We start from the raw sequence: 17,301 nt of genomic DNA, 5'->3' as shown, positions 1-17,301 counted from the left end.
TTCCAACCACCTCCGCATAAGGACCACTCTGGTCTGGATGATTGATAACCACTTTACAAATCACTTGTTTGACAAATCCATGTTCTAAAAAATTGTAACATGTCAGTACTCTCACTTCTCCGTTTGCACTCCTGCTGTAACTCTCTTGTCCTCTACATACCAACCCACTTAGGAACACTGCTGTACTTTCCAGCCTCTGTCCTGCTCACTGACAAATTTTATGCAAAGTCATAAAAGGAAAGTGCTCTCTCCAGTGTGGGTGCAGGTTGAAGATACTCTTATTGCAATTGAATACAAAAATTTCTACAGGAAAATTATTCTTAATCGAATTAGTAACTGAATCTCTCAGAATGAAGAGTTGCTTTAGATAAATGTTGGGTATTAACTGGAAAAACGTAATTGTACTAAATTCACTCAGGAAATATAAAATGAAGACACCAGACATTAGCTTTATTTAAGTATTATACATACCTCATTCTTTCCAACTAAAAACAAACTCTAACATATTAAGAAAAAAACAAGTAAAGATATACATACGATACAGAAAAATATCATAAACAAAGTCATTTTTCCATGAATTCTTGTGGGATTTTTAGTTTGGGATTTTTGTCTTATTGATAAGATTGACAGGTGCAGAAAATTTAATAGACTACTATTCCTAAATTTACCACCTGTTAAAGGTTTCAGAATCACTACTCTAACAGAATTGTAGGCAACTAGCATTATAAGGAAGTTGTAACAATTTAAAAATTAAATGGATCAATGGCACAGAATGAGCAACTTAGGTTTGAACACACTGGAGAGCAGAAAGGGAGTTGTTTTATGCTTTCGAAATCAAGATGTGAAGATCAAGTTAGTTTATAATTAAGGAATCAGAATTTGGTGTCTGGATCTCCCACTTTTTACTTAAAGGAACAGAATTTCAAGTAATTCCAAGACCCATAAAGAGTTGTCTAAGAAACAATTTTTTAATTCTTACCTCAAAAACTAGATTATTCCAAAGTATTTCATATCTAGATGATACTTAATGCCAAATGATGCCAAGCAATTGGAATTATTTTAACTTTTATTACATGTGATATGGTACTGTGGTTATGTAAGATAACCATATTTTTTCAGAAATGTATTTGGAAATACATAGGGGTTAGATGACAAGAAATCTGGGATTTGCTTTAAAATACATTTGAGATATCAGCAGAAATAGAGATGGATAAAACAAGTATAAATTTTGAAATTCTGGGTGACAGATACACAATTGTTATACTTTTGTAGTATATGTTTGAAATGTTTCATTAAAAAGTTTTAAAGAACAAAAAGAAATAGAACTATGTGGAGTTAAAGGATTTCATACCACCTGATATTTTATTTTTTTAATTTTTTTAAAAAAGATTTTATTTATTTATTTGACAGAGAGAGAGACAGCGAGAGAGGGAACACAAGCAGGAGGAGTGGGAGAGGGAGAAGCAGGCTTCCAGTGGAGCAGGGAGCCCGATGCGAGGCTCGATCCCAGGACCCTGGGATCATGACCTGAGCCGAAGGCAGACGCCCAATGACTGAGCCACCCAGGCATCATCACCTTTTGCTTAGAGCTCCATATTCACTGGACATTTATAGTTTAGAATATGGGTAGCAGTGTAGAGATTAAAATGTTCATTCTTATTGATATGCAGTCACTTAAGAAAACCAGTCAACTTTCCCTTTAGATACATGGATGAGATTCAACTGCAAAGAACAAAAATACTTCAGAGAATACTAGATTTTGTTCTGTGAATAAGTGAGTATTCAGCAGCTATTATTTTCCTATAGAAACATATAATTTAGTGAGATTTATTTTTCTGATTGCATTATAATTGGGCTACAAATTCAACAACTAAATGTGGCCCATTTACTATGTTGCCCAGGTTTTTTCTTTATTTAAATAGAAGTAGGTATATATTTATATGTAGAACAACTGTTAAAAACGTTTTTATTTTTTGAGTGACATGAACAAAAGGTTGCTTGTTGGAAAAAGCATTAAGACAAAATTGTGCTCACAGTCTGGCTTTTGCACCTGTCTAAACCATTCAGGAAGAAATCTGCCTGGGCCCTGAAGTAAGTTCAATTCTTGTCTACCCAGAACAGCAGCTGCTCAAAGATAAGACTAAAATTTCTCTAGTTAAAGCTTGAATTCTTTTTTATCAAAGCCAAAAATCTCTTGTGGTAGCAAGGAACAATTTTATTATTTTTAAAATTAACCTAATGCAGAGTTTCTTTTCTCAGGTGAGAAGTCAATCATTTTTATATTTTTCTACCTATTCATATTATTCTCTTGAAAATTAATGTTTCATTCTAGGAAAATAAATTGGAAATATGACTAGGCTTTATAAGCTTCATACATTATATACCGGTCATTTCATATATATAAACTAGTCTAAAGTAATAATTTGAAATGTGGTTAAAGATTTAAATGAAAAATACTCTTCATACATCCACAGTATGCAATATTTTGCAGACACTAAACTCATACTTTAGAGAATATCTAAAGACTAGGAAAATGATTGTGGTATATGTAGAGGAAAATAGTATATTTATGATCATAAAGCTTTGTTCTGATTTTAGAAAATATTTTTCATATAAGGAAAATACACAGGAACAAAATACACTGGAAATGATAAAATCTTGGTTGCATGATTTCCTTTACCAAACTTTCTATAGTTTTCAGATTTTCCATGAGGATGCATTTTCATTTAAATCAGAAAAAATTTACTTATGCTATTATGATAGCCATACTATGTCTTTTAGGATTGCTGACACAAACCACAACCAAATGGAACGATATTTGGCACCAAATGTACCTTTTCTACTCCATATTATTTATCTATCACAAGCTATGAAAAATAAAGTTTGCCCCCCCACCACCAAAAAAAAAAAAAAAAAAAAAGGGCGCCTGGGTGGCTCAGATGGTTGGGCGTCTGCCTTCGGCTCAGGTCATGATCCCAGGGTCCTGGGATCGAGTCCCACATCGGGCTCCCTGCTCCTTGGGAGCCTGCTTCTCCCTCTGCCTCTCTCTCTCTCTCTCTCTCTCTGTCTCTCATGAATAAATAAATAAAAATCTTTAAAAAAAAAAAAAAAAAAAAGAACTGTTAGATTGGGAATAATTTCAACATAAAAGTTTTTTTTTTTTTAAGGGATAGTAAGCTTTACTTCCAAATAAGGTCCTGTTTTTAAGACTCTCTCAAATATATAAATATATTGACCAGTTACAATTTTATTTGGCCAGTACAATAAAGTAAAAAGCAATTTATTCTTTATACATAAGGGTCTCAGGTAACTGACATGGCATTCCCAGTCATCAAGAGAAATTCCTTCCTTCCACTATACATAGTGGTGGCAAAAAGCTTATCAGCGGATTGTTATGGCTTTCTTGATCATAAAGAAATGTTCTTAGTTCCAATGAGGTGTAAAGGTCCATAAAGAAAATACATTCATTAGGTGATCCAAGTTTTGACACTAGAAATAATGCATATTACATTCATAAGAGAATCTTGAGGGCATGGGCCATAACTTCTACAAATTTATAAGAGAGTCCACAGCATTAGGCATATAATAGAAATCCAAGAAATATTTGAACGAATTAATTTCCACAGGCAATTCTTTATTTCCCCACTGTTTAGGGGCACAGTTTAAAATGGTGGTGTGGCAGAAGCCTTTTATATTAAAAGGGTTGTAGGAATGACTATGACTCCCTCTCATCCTATAAGCACTCCCTTACTTTTTTGTGGATATTTACAATGTTCAGGGATAGAACTAAGCATTTTATGATTAGATGCTACCAAATGGCATTCCTTGATCCAGCAACTATGTCATACTCATGCTGTGCTCCTTGGCTCTGAATTCAATGGTTTATACCTACTGAACCACAGAAAGCCCCAAAAGTCTACCTTAGAAATTCTTTCAGTTCATAGTGCCTCACTCTATCAAATATGATCTTGAAATCTGCAAAGATCATTTATAAGAAACATATACATTAAAATATTTCTGAGAACAAATTTCTAGGTGCTAATAGTCACAGAAGCTGTTAGGTGTCTTAACATAAAATGGAATCCTGAAAATCAAAACCTTAAATTTTAGCTGAGTACTCTCAAGCCACCTTTATTAAATGATTAAAATTGGGAGGTTTATGTGGCAGAATACTAATTAGCACCAAACTATGTCATCTTGATGGAAGACCCTACCTCAGACTTTAAGTCTGAAAACAAGTATGTGAGTAACCCTGAACATTTCATTGTTCACAAAAGCTTATTTAGAAAGGTGATTTTATTTCCTGTTTTATGACAATATTCTCAATCAAGAAAATATCAGTCAAGGCCTGTCTTGTACAAGGAATATATTCACTTTCAACTCAGTGAGTAAGTCAAAGCCAGTGTCCTTGAACTACCTCCAAAGGGCAAAATAATTTTTTTTTAATTTAAAAAGATTATAGATATGCAATTTTTAGCTCCTGCTAAGACCAAAGAGATGGAAAAATAACATCCTGTGAATATATGTAGGGGTTCTTTGACCAAAGACTAGTCATCATACATAGGTTGCTCTTAAGGAAATGTTAACGATTTATAATCAAAAATAAGGCTGATAGATTTGCCAACCTGCTTCTGAGCCTTTAATATCTAATACCTGATATGTGGTAACATAGCTATTCTCTGTAGCTTGCATGATCAGACTTTCATTTCTGCAGGTCAGAAGATTCAAAGTTCATATTCTGCACAAAGTAGAAATTTTTAGACTGTACCAGATATAGGTAAACTTTAATACGAAATAATCAATGTTTTTAGGATATAGGATAGATGTCAAAATCACTTGAACTTCAAATTAATTTTCCTGCCCATACATATGTATTTCTATTTCTTCTTAAGCAAATATAAATGGGAAGGGAAAGTAGTATTCTTGAGAGTAAACTGCATGCCAGAAGTGCCAGCTTTTAGCTTTTGTGTCTTCAACGAAATTACAAGTATTATTTACTTAAGAAGGTGTATATGAGGATATACTGTATGGCAACTTTCACTGAATTTCAGCTCTGCAACATCAGGTACAAAAAAAAATTCTAAATATACAATAAAACACTAAACTTCAACATATCACTTTTAAAGTTTCCTTTTAATTTTCTGATGAAACATTTGAGGTACAACATTTACAGTAAACACTGAAAATGAACATATTTGAATTCAAGACTATAGATTTTAATTGGTTTTTTTACTCAAATCTTTTAAACATCTGACTATTTGATTACAGTATTTTACATCTCAAATTATTTAATAATTCTAACTTTATATCCAAAAAGTATTTGCCCACTTTAGAATAATTTGTAAATTAGTAGAGTGTGCTTATATTGACATCCTTGATATACTGAACTGATGGTTATTTAGACAATGGTAGTGTTCAAATTAGAAAGTGTCAACATCAACAATAGCATATGCTGAGTGCAAATACTTTCAGCAATTAACTAAATACCAAATTAACTACAATACAGAGTGTAAAGGACACCAGATTATCATCAAACAATATTTACTGAATACTTTCTAAATGTCAGGTATTAAGTTAGCAATAAAGGAACCCAATGACACATTATGTTAGCAATAGGGCTAATATTTATACAAAAGATGGTGGGCATGGAACCCTTCTGTGTTCTTTAAGGTCAATGAATGATTTGATAAGGAGTCTGTAACCTTTAAGAATTTCTTATGTTGGATATATGTTAAGTAATGGATACTCACCTTGCTTGGGGTTAGTCAAATGACAGATTACTTGAAATAAATAGAAACACACATTCTCTTTCTTCCTTACTCCCCCCTCCATCGTGTTTACTCTCTAAACAGTTAATTGTGGAGCAACGAAATTATAAGCATGCATCTGTTTTATAAAGTTAATTATAATAATTTTATCCTAAATTTTTATGACATGGCTGTCTGCATTTGAAGAAGGCTACGAAGAGTGATGACTGAAAGACCCACTGACATATAACTGACGGTCCTTTCCCTCCTAAGCACAGGGAAGAGTGTTCTTTGATGTATGCCTACTATTTGTGGTCTGTTACTATTTCTGATCCTGACTCTTGGGTTCATTGCCTTTGCTCAGACAGTTACCCAAGAGTTTAAATTACACTTTTGCTAGACGTTTTTAAAAAGGTACTAATTATACTCTCACAGTTTAGTTAAGGCCATTGCTGTTTTTGATATATTGAGGATATAATGCAACTCAAAAGTTGTCATAATCAAGAATTCTTAACTATTACCCACTGTAGTGGTCACAATTACATAAGAATCATTTCAACAGCTCAACTAATCCCTACTCTGAGACTTTTAAAAGAGCAAATCGGAATACAGCACAAAATTTAAAATCTGTTGAAATGGCATTAATTGTAAATGTCCCAAAAGCTCCTAAACAAGTTAACTAAAACAGCCTAATAAATTTGCCTGAATCCATACACCCCTTAATTGTAATTTACAACCTTTAGAATGAAATGTTAATCATTTTATTTTTCTATGTTAATTATTTCATCTCTTTTTACCATTAATTATCCTTTCAATTGTCACTTTTATGTTATTTGGTTTAAAAATAATACTAACACATGTAAGCCAACACAATATTTTCCTTTAAAAACAACAATACTATGTAGAAAACTACTGACATTTTAAACTTAAAAAAAAAATGTCTAGGAGTTGCATAGATGGAGAATTTAATCGATCAAAATAAATTAGGACACCAAGTCAAGGTTCAAACTGGCAAAACACTTGGGCAAAAAAGTAGCACAAAGCTTCCCGTCTTAGGAATCCAACTAGTTTGTAATCATTTTTATATAATCGCCAAAGCAAGAACTAAAAAAAACAAACAAAAAACCCCCCAAAACCCCAAAAAACACCCACACCCCCACACAAGAAAACTCGATTATAATGAAGCAACTAATTAAGTTCTGGATGCCTTCTTCCTAAGGCATCACATTAATTCACTTGGAACTGTCCACAGATTTGACATTTGTTTACCTGAGGTGTTAAATGCACCCACTCTCTGCTTCCCTGCCCTATTTGCACTTCGGAGAGAGGAGTCCCTTTACAAACAGGACTAGCTTTGTAACAAAGCAAGCAAAGAAAACAAACAGTGCACTCGGCAACCTCCAACCACTTCGACGTGACAGCACAACTCTCCAACTTGCTGTGCTCTCAGAAGTGCGCATTTATGAAAACGCTGTTTTAAAAATGTGTTCCTTTTCAAACAGTTGTCATCTTAGAAGACATTCCCTGCCTCTCGTTTGGAACTGAAACAGGCATGGAAAGGGTCCCGTAAGCGTATTTCTCACCAGAAGTTCCACCTAGAGGGCAGTTACCGTCACCTGCAAGGCTCTGCGGCTGCGAAGGCGGGCCTCCGAGCGCGGGAACCAACCCGGACACCCGAAGTCCGGCCAAGTCGAGAGCAGCGGGCACTTGGGTTCGTGTGCGGGGGGCCGGCTCGCACCTCTCCCCACCTCACGCTCCCAAATCCTTCTCTCCCCTCCCTCCCACGTCCCCAATTCTTCTCCCTCCCTCCCACACCCCTAAATCTTCCTCTCCCTCCTCAACCCCCCAGTCCTTCGCTCCCCTCCCTCCCACACCCCTAACTTCTCTCCTCCCTTCCCTCTCACGCCCTCGAGTCCTCTTCTCCCCCCAAGCCGCCTCCTGAAGTTACTCAAATTCCCCCTCGCCTTCCTCACAGTTTTCTCGCACTTTTCCCTTAAAATAGCTCCCTTCAAGATCCCTGAACTCCCGCGCGACCGCGGGCTCCCGTCCCCCCACACTCACGAGAAGAAGGGATCATCCTCAAAGCTGCTGCTCAGCATCCCGAACATCGTGGCTCTGTCCCGGGCGGCGGCGGACGCGGCAGATTGGAAAACGATGTGAGTCGCCGCGGCCGCGACCCGAGCCAGCCCTCCCCACGCAGTCAACGCTCCTCGCCCGGCTGCGAAGGCGGTGCCCGCCGCGAAAGGCGATGCGTGGCGCCGAGCTGCTTTCCCATTGGGCGCTGGTCTCCTGGCGTCACTAGGACGAGGCGGGGAATAAAGCGCCGCTGCCATGGCAACTGCCGTCAACAGAGTGGAGGCGAGAGGTCTGGCTTCCCGCCAGCCAGGCGACGAAGCGTTCTGAGGGACGAGATAGCTTTTTCCCGGGGCTGCAGGAACACAAAAATTAGACCACCTTCTGCGTGACCTTGGGCAAATCGCCCTCGGCCTCGAACCCCAACTCTCTTTTCGGGAAAATGGAAATGGGCCAAGATTTGGGCTAGATGGCTTCCAAAGATCCATTCATATGCCGCATTTTGTGATCCACGGGAAAGAGTCTTATATCCAAAACACTTCCGTGGTAGTTGGTCAAAAGCTGTGCACAAATACTGAGAATAAATGTGCAACAAGTTTTTGAGTACAGTTAATAATGTACTCAGTGCTTGCTTGAAGGAAATGAGGCTTATAAAATTTCACAAACTTCTTTGCCTTATGTGAGTCTAAAATTCAAAGCAGTATTTCCCAAAGTGAGAATGCTTAAGTTTTATATAGACATGATATTTAAAAACAAGATGAGCAAGTTGCTCTCTTTTTGGTCCTCTTTCCAGTCTCCATTTCAAGGAAGAAGTCTCACTTTGATGCCAGTCCGTCTTTTACACTTCTCCAGCATTCCTTAACCTAATACAGTAGGACTCAGACACAAGGCCTGCACCATATCCAACTAAAATTCCATTACTATATAGTTTTGTTTTAATTATATTTATATGTGAGCCTTCTGTTTATGGCAAGTGAAAATTGTTTTAAATTTAAAGCAGTGCTATACATCAATAACTAGTCTTTACAAACGTAAGTGAAAAAGTGAGCTAATTTAAGGAAATAGTACAGGTGGGATTTGGACATAGTGTGAGGGAAGGATATATGACAGTGGTACTCCTATTAATAAGTTTTGGAAAACTCTGTCCTGAGGCCTTCTATTAGTCTAAAGGCAGGTGGAGAAGGTAGAAGAGAGGACGTTAAAGAAAGAGAAGAATGATAAGAGTATAAGACGAGAGAAGATGGACCTTGTATGTCTACCTTTAATACAGTGGGCTCCCCAGCTTCTCTAGGGAGCTGTCCTCTGGAGACAGAGGGCCATCCAGGGCTCCACAGGGCCTCCTGGGATTGGGCCAGAGAGATGGCACTCTTCCAGCATGAAGAAGCATGCAGGACCCGATTTGAGGTGACCGGAGTACTCAGAGGTTATTTTGGGAGCTGGAAATTTAATCCTCTGGACCTCTTACCTCCACACCTTTAGCCAAATTTGCTGGCAGCCTCCTTTTCCTGAGCCTGGTAGTGTGAGGTAGGGCAGATTTTACACTGTCCAAGTTAAGATAGCATAGCCTTTCCAGGGAATAGGCTATTTTCTTCTCCTCTGGCATCAGAATAAGTTCAGAGAGCATACACATATTAGGGATCTCTAAATTAGTTTCAAGGCAAAAAAAAAATTGTTTTAGAAGACTTGAAATTATTTTCTCTTTAATAGTACAACTCAAGATGTTGAGGGTCACATTGTTTAGAAACTAAAAACAGGGGTGCCTGGGTGATGCAATTGGTTAAGTGTCCAACTCTTGGTTTAGGCTCAGGTCATGATCTCAGTGAGGTTCCTGAGATCAAGCCCCACTTCTGGCTCCACGCTGGGCATGCAGCTTGCTTGCTTAAGTTTCTCTCTCTCCCTCTCCCTCTGCTCCTAACCACCCCCTAAAAAAAAAAAAAAGCATCCTTAAATGAAATGAGGTAGATTATTGGTGATAAATGACAGTATTAAAATAGCTTTGGGGGCGCCTGGGTGGCTCAGTCAGTTGGGTGGCTGCCTTTGGCTCAGGTCATGATCTCAGCGTCCTGGGATCGAGTCCCCCGTCAGTCTCCCTGCTCAGTGCGGAGCCTGCTGCTTCTCCTTCTGCCTGCCGCTCCCCCTGCTTGTGCTCGCTCTCTCTGACAAATAAATAAATAAAATCTTTAAAAAAAATAGTTTTGGATTAACACTGAATAAAGCGACTTGTAAGGAAAATTTCCCCCCCTGTTCCCATGGAGATTTTTCTTAGACCCACAGTGCTGAAACCTGAAAGCTTTAGTCCAGGCACAGGTTAGTCACAGAGTTACCTGGAGATCCCCAAAACAATTTGGGTCTAATAGCAAATGCTTAAAGAAAAAAAAAAGGCTTAATGGAAGAAAGAGGAGAGTTGAAGTTGAAGAGACAGCATAGTTTCAGATCTGATGGGAAATGAAAGAAGAGGTAAGAGAGAATGAATACCCCAACAGGGAGCAATAGGGTCCTGGATTTGGCTGTAAATAGAATCACAATAGCTAATATTTATTGTGTGCCAGGCACTGTTGTAAGGTCTTCATGTGCATTGGCTCATTGAATCACTCCTAAGATTTTGTGGAGGGGAGATGGTTTTTATCTTCATTTATAAGTGATGCAAACAAAACACAGAGAGGCTAAGTAAACTCCCAAGGTTCATACAGCTAGTTATTGAACAGGGTTGGAGGCCTGGAGTTTTCCCTGGTGTGGCTGGTTGCATGGAATGTGGGTGATGGGCCACACTGAAAGATGCAGGATGAAAGCAGGTAATCATTTCTCAAAATCAAGTTGACGAACTAAAAAATGGGTCCAAACTAAAAAGCATAAAATTCAGTGGGAATATATTCAAACTAACAATTCAATTTTACAAATATTTATTGAGTGCCTACCTTGGGTCAGGCACTGATCTAGACACTAAGGTGTTGGTGAACAAAACAGACAAAAATCCCTGTCCTGGAATTTATATTCTTGTGAGTGCAGAATAAAAATAAATGTCATAGAAAGTAGTAGGTTAAAAGATGATAGGTGTTGGGGGAAAAAACTGAGCAGGGTAAGGGGGATGGACTTGTGAATTATGAATGGGAAATCCTGTGTAGCCTACTTTGAGAAGGTAAATCTGAGGAGATTCACTGGAAGAAAATGGACATCTGCTGGAAAACATTCCAGATCTAATCAAAGATCCTGAGGTAGCATGTCCCTGGTATATATAATATACAGTCTATTCTTATATCCTGAAATTTGCCTTCAGAGGAAGGAGATGTGCTAAGTAAAGTGAAAATTATATATTGGGAAAATATCTCCTATATATACTTCCTATGTTCCAGGCATTGCATTAAGTGGTTTACATACATTTTCTCATTTAATCCTTATAGCAATCCTGTATGCTAAGATGTTTATCCCATATTACATGTGAAAAAGCTGAGGCCCATCGAAATTTGTCCAATCAGTTCAAATCCAGATAGTCCTACCCCAAAGCTTATATTCTTGCCACCACCCTACTTTGCCTCCCTATAAAAAATTAACCATTTGCTGAGCACCTCCACGTACATATATAATCTTTAACTACACCACAACTTATGTCTCATTTGGAAGATCACTGCTTGAGTTGAGAAAATACAGAGAAAAGCATGAGACCCACGTCAACCTTACAACTCTATTAAAAACACCAAGAGTTCAAGTGTCAATGAGTCCTCTTTTCTTTCATCTATTAATACATCATCTATTTATTAAGGACCAATTATATACCAGGCACTATTCTAGGCACCGAGGATACAAAACTCCCTGGCCTCTTGGAGCTTGCATTCTAGCGGGCAGCTCTTTTAGCAGCTAATTCTGCAATTACCATTGTTACAGTACTTCAGACTTTTCAAAATACTTTCAAAGACATTATCTCAAGTGCCCAAGAGAAATAAACAAGCTCTTAATGCTAGGATTCATTTTCTTCTTAGTGCTTATCTTCTTTTCAGCCCGCCGTCTGACCAGTCCTACAATAGGTTTGCATTAGCCCCGTATGAAAGGTGGGGGGATGGTGCATAGTGATCCAGTGACATCTAATAAGAGCATAGATCCCAAGGTCTTCAAAATCCCTGTCAGGGCCACCTCTGGTCTTTATGGCATCATTGTCCAAATTAGTAAAGTTGTCCCTCTCTCAAGATACATTCATCAGTGGTAGAATTGTTTCACAAACACACAAATCTACAGTGTGTATGATATGACTGGCATTCCCTTAGGTGTTACACATTTGCCCATGGCGGCCCCACTCTCCAGCCTGAATGCTTCCCACCAGACAGGAGTTAATGAGTACCAAGCTCCAGCCACATCCTTGTAAGAAATGTCGATTTATTTTCCTGCAACTAAACTTAATTTATATTCTGGGTTCCCATCCCATTGGCACTGACCGCCCCCACCCCCCCCACCAGGGAGAGGATGCCAGGCTGTAGTTGGTTGCCAAGCATGCTGTATCCCTGAAGCGGTCTGTTTTCCCCTCACTGGGTGGAGCCAAGGCCCCTGAGCATCTCAGAACGTGCAACAGCACAAAACCGTGCAGGGAAGAATTGTCGTCCCTAAATGCCCATAATGCCCTCTCCCTTTGAGAAATACACTCAGGTTTGTCTTCCAGTGACCTAGAAATTCAAAGCAACTTTGAGTTTACAGAAGCACTTTTCCAATATTAACTTCTTTTTGGTGCCTGCTACTGAGGCTAGGGCCTGGAGTTTTATTCACAACTGAACTATAAACAAGCAGCAGACTTTCTCAGTCGTGTTTATTTTCCATCTCTGTGGATGTGTATGTTCATGGCTGGCTGTTTATTTTCCACAAACCATAACTGAGTTATTTTATTTGGAAAAATGTAGAGAATATGTCCCCTTCTGGGATTTTGGTAACAATAATCTGCCTTTATGGAAAGATGCTTTAGGCAGCCTCCTGGGGGAGAAGTGGAAGCTCCAGGCCTTGGAGTGGGACTAACCTTCAGGTGGCTGACAGGGAGTTCTGGGGAGAAAAGCAAAGGAATGTTCTGTTGTAGTGATGGAAGGCCAGAGAGGATGGAGATACTAGAATAGGCAGGGGAGGGAGTGAAGACTCACTGTAGGGTCAGGGCTGAACCAAAGATTATACTATTGTTAATAAAAATGGGCAAAAGTTTTGGCTTTTCCTACATTTCTTAGATATAAATCTTTGGGGCTTGGATACTTTGGAGCGTGTGCCATGCTCTTTTTAAAATAAACACTTAGAGGGGGCGCCTGGGTGGCTCAGTCCTTAAGCGTCTGCCTTCGGCTCAGGTCATGATCCTGGGGTCCCCGCATAGGGCTTCCTGCTCCGTGGGAAGTCTGCTTCTCCCTCTCCTGCTCCCCATGCTTGTGCTCTCTCTCTCTCTCTCAAATAAGTAAAAAAAAAATTTAAATAAATAAAAATAAAATAAAGACTGCTAAATGCTCTCTTTTATTTAGCAATAGTTTCCACTTAAAAAGTGTGTACCAAGAGTTTTACAAATTTTCTGTCACAGGATTCTCTCAATAACCCTATGAGGGAGGAATCGCCTCCATTTTGCAGATAAGAACACAGAGATTCAGGGAGGGGAAGTGATTTTCCAAGGTCCTCTAGCTGGCGACCGGTGGAACAGGGATTCTGATTAAGATCTAACCATTTCAAGGCCATTTTCTTACCCCTGCACCCATAGCCAACTCTCATACAAAAAAGGACTCGATGATATGGAATTATGGAAACATGAGGCTTCCAGGATTGTTCAAACTTGACATAGGTTGTTTGGTTTAGATACACGAAGAGACTTTTTAATTTTCCTGAAAAACAGCAAAAATATTAATTTTTGAAGAAGATTTATGTATGAGAGAGAGAGAGAGAGAGAGAGAGAGACCATGCTCGTGAGAGTGAGCACGAGTGGGAAGGAAGGACAGAGGAAGAGGGAGGGGGAGAAGCAGGGACCCAGCAGCCTGTCGTGGGGCTCGATCCCAGGACCCCAGGATCATGACCTGAACCCAAGGCAGACACTTAACTGATTGAGCCACCCAGGCCCCCCCGAAGTGTTAATGAATAAAACAGACTTTTACTCCAAAGACAAAGAATTTTAATGACAATGTAAAATACAAATATGTTATATTAATTTTTTTTTTTAGTGACAAAACTGAAACTTTCTACAGAGCCCATAAAGGACCCACGTGTAGTTGATAAACACATCCAAAGCCTGATTCACTTTTTAAATTTACTTTTTAATTGAGGTATAATTTAAATGTAATAAAGTCCACTAATCTTAAGTGTACAGCTCAGTAAATTTTTATGTACAAATAAACCTATGAAAACACCATCTGGCTGAAGATATAAAGCATTTCCAGTGCCCCAGAAAATTCCCTCAAGCTCCCGCCCAATCTCTCTCAAAGGTAACCAGTATTCTGAGATTTGTTTCCTTTGCTTAACATTATGTCTGCAAAATTCATTCATCTTGTTACATATCGCAGTACTTTATTCTTTTTCATTGCTGTGTGGTATTTTATTATATGAATTTACCACAAGTTACTTATCTACTATTGATCAATTTTTGTTGCTTTTCTTTGTTCCTTTTTCTTCCTCCCTCCCCCCTCTCTCTCTAGCTTTTTTTTTTTTTTTGGCTTTTCAGAATAAAGCTGATATGATCATTCTTGTCCATGTCTTGATTAGTTTTAAAAACTGAATGGAGCACTGGGTGTTATATGCAAACTATGAATCATGGAACACTACATCAAAAACTAATGATGTAATGTATAGTGATTAATGTAACATAATAAAATAAAAAAAAATTTAAAAATTGATTTAACATTCAGCTATTTTTTAATCTTATTGTCATTGAGATTCGGAAAACTTTTCTCTACAGGCAATAATTTCACAAGGAGGATTTTCCTATTGAGTCAACACTTTCATGTTCGTGACTGTCTCTGTTTCTTTTGTGGATAGAAGAAACACTTTTTTGCTTCTTCTAAGAAATGAAAAATTTTAGAATCATTGAGCCTAAAACAAGTTGAAGAGTAGAAAGTATTCTTTAAGAAATACTGTTGAGGTCATCTGTTCTCAGACACTGTTTAATGTGACTGTCTACAGTGCTATTTTAAAAGTTATTTTTAAATCTTTGATAAGATTTGGAGAGAATTCAAGCTGTGGGTGGATGTCCCGCTGTGAAGGCAATGATTTGAGAGTCTGTCTAGGGGCTGAGGGATTATTTTGGAAAACATTAAGAACTTGAAATGCCTTCATCCCTTTGTCATGAGCTTAGATGCTTTTTTTATTTGAAATGTAGAAAAAAAAATCTGCTTCCATCTTAGAAGAATTGTTTTTAATTTCAAGGCCATGCAAGTTTTAATGCTATCTGGGGTATATATTTGGGGGTAACAATATAAAGGGGCAACAGGGGGTTAGTTATGAGTGACTCCAAGCTATACCTGGTTTTCTCCTAATTCATATCTCCCTTACCTGGCAACCCCCGTGGGACACAGTCTCCAGCCAGGCTCATACTCCTGACTGGCCCTGGCAGCCCACTGGGAGAAACTGAGTGACCCAGGCCCAGGGAGGATGCTGTGGTCTGCTGTTCTTAATAATAAAAGCTGAAACGCTGAAACCTACTATGTGCTACGCCCATTGATTCATGACAGTTCCACTACTATATTACAGAAGTAAGTAAACATGGGCTTTAGAGAGTTAAGTAATCTGTCTAAGGACATAGTGCTAGGAAGTAGGGGAGTTGGGGTTGAAAACCAGCTTGTCCGGGGGCGCCTGGGTGGCTCAGTCGTTAAGTGTCTGCCTTCGGCTCAGGTCATGATCCCAGGGTCCTGGGATCGAGCCCCACATCGGGATCCCTGCACCGCGGGGAAGCCTGCTTCTCCCTGTCCTACTCCCCCTGCTTGTGTTCCCTCTCTCGCTATGTCTCTCTCTGTCAAATAAATAAATTAAAAAAAAAAAACAACCAGCTTGTCTGACTGTAGACTCTGGGCTCTTATTAATACACCAGGCGAACCTGTGCTAGCACTTAGTAGGACTGTCTCCTTTCTCTCCAGTTGAGGGCGGGGCTATACCTAGAGCTGGGGTCAAAAACAACAATAGAGGCCAGGCAAGTAATATGCATGAGGGAAGTGGGATCGGTAAGATGCTAAGAATTAATAATCAAAAGAACAACAGACATTTATTGGTTACCACTGTGTGTCTGGCAACTCTAAGTGCTTTACAAGGTTTAAAGCCCTCAATCCCCTGAACAATCTCATGAGATGGGCACTATGATTACGGCCATTTTACATGAGAGGAAGCTGAGGGTCACAGAAGAGGAAGGGCTTGCTCAAGGTCACACATCCAGGAGTCTGGCCCAAGGACCAGCATTCTTGTCCCCATGCCAGATAGCTATGGGTTCCTGCAGGGGTGCACAGCGGGGCACTGGTGGGACCTGCTTCCAGCAAAGGGGGAAACTGCTATTCAGCTCCAGATGATTGCGCTGCAGAAATTCATGCCCACTGGTAATAACGGAATTTCACACGAAATCTCCCAATTTTTAAAAGTTAGCAATTAATTAAAAACAAAATACCTGAGCAGGGCAAATAAGACAAGCCTGTGGGCTGAATCTGGCCCCCAGGCTTCGGTCTGTGATCTAGTTACGGAGAGAGTGAGTTTTCATGGCATGAAAGGATACCCGAGCCCAGTGACATCCACATATTGGCTTCTGAACGTACCTCAGGACTGTGTTGACAGTGAGTCCTGTGTGGTGAGAGCTGAGAAGTGTCCTGACTCCTCACAAAAGGCCTTTGTGAATGGACACCAGTCACCACCACATCGCTGGCTGTCCGGATCTTAAAATACCGGGGCTGTGAGGCAGTAGTTTCCTTCTACAGGATATTTAGATTACAAATTAATGTTTTCATCCGGGTTGTGAAAGTCTAGCGTTAATTTATCAGGTTCTGGGTGCTATATTACCTTTCTAATTCTGTTCAGTCTTAAAGTGGACCTGAAATCATCTTGTCTGTGCCCTATCCGCTTGTATTCCAATTTTTTATTTATTGAAGACTGTCCTCCCTGTACTGCTTTGGAAAAATTGGAATCTAGCAATGTATGTAATAAAATTTCAAAAACCCATTTATCCATATAAAAATAATCTGGTAAACTAAATGTGATTGGATGCTTCCAAGATTCTTTTCCCTCTTAATATTTGTCACCGGCCAGCATGTATAGGGGAGCCATAGCTTGCCTTCATTTATTTATTTATTTATTTAAAAAATTTTATTATGTTATGTTAGTCACCATACATTACATCATTAGTTTTAGATGAAGTGTTCCATGATTCATTGTTTGCGTATCACACCCAGTGCTCCATGCAGAACGTGCCCTCCTTAATACCCATCACTGGGCTAACCCATCCTCCACCCTCTCCCCTCTAGAACCCTCAGTTTGTTTCTCAGAGTCCATAGTCTCTCATGGTTCGTCTCCCCCT

General features: G+C 39.1%; 1 protein-coding gene across 7 annotated transcripts in view; it reads right to left on the bottom strand.

The window, feature by feature from the left end:
- The window catches only part of MLF1 (myeloid leukemia factor 1), a 103,394-nt gene that overhangs the window by 24,008 nt on the left and 62,085 nt on the right, over window positions 1-17,301 (bottom strand). For 2 of the 7 annotated variants that reach the window (XM_031025815.2, XM_006731205.3), the window contains exon 1: window positions 7,809-7,979. The exons of 1 other annotated variant lie outside the window; for it this stretch is intronic. In XM_031025815.2, the coding sequence (XP_030881675.1) occupies window positions 7,809-7,855 (47 nt within the window). In that variant the 5' untranslated portion in view covers window positions 7,856-7,979. Of the gene's footprint in view, window positions 1-1,576; window positions 1,723-7,808; window positions 7,983-17,301 lie in introns of those variants that run through there. 4 more of the 7 variants (XM_031025816.2, XM_081828683.1, XM_081828667.1 and 1 more) reach the window with 4 other exon arrangements.

Source organism: Leptonychotes weddellii, chromosome 1 (genome assembly GCF_054177405.1).
Source record: "Leptonychotes weddellii isolate Sample4059 chromosome 1, ASM5417740v2, whole genome shotgun sequence".
NCBI classification, from domain to species: domain Eukaryota; kingdom Metazoa; phylum Chordata; class Mammalia; order Carnivora; family Phocidae; genus Leptonychotes; species Leptonychotes weddellii.
Note: the sequence above shows the minus strand (reverse complement) of the source record. Positions and strands in the feature narration are given on the sequence as shown.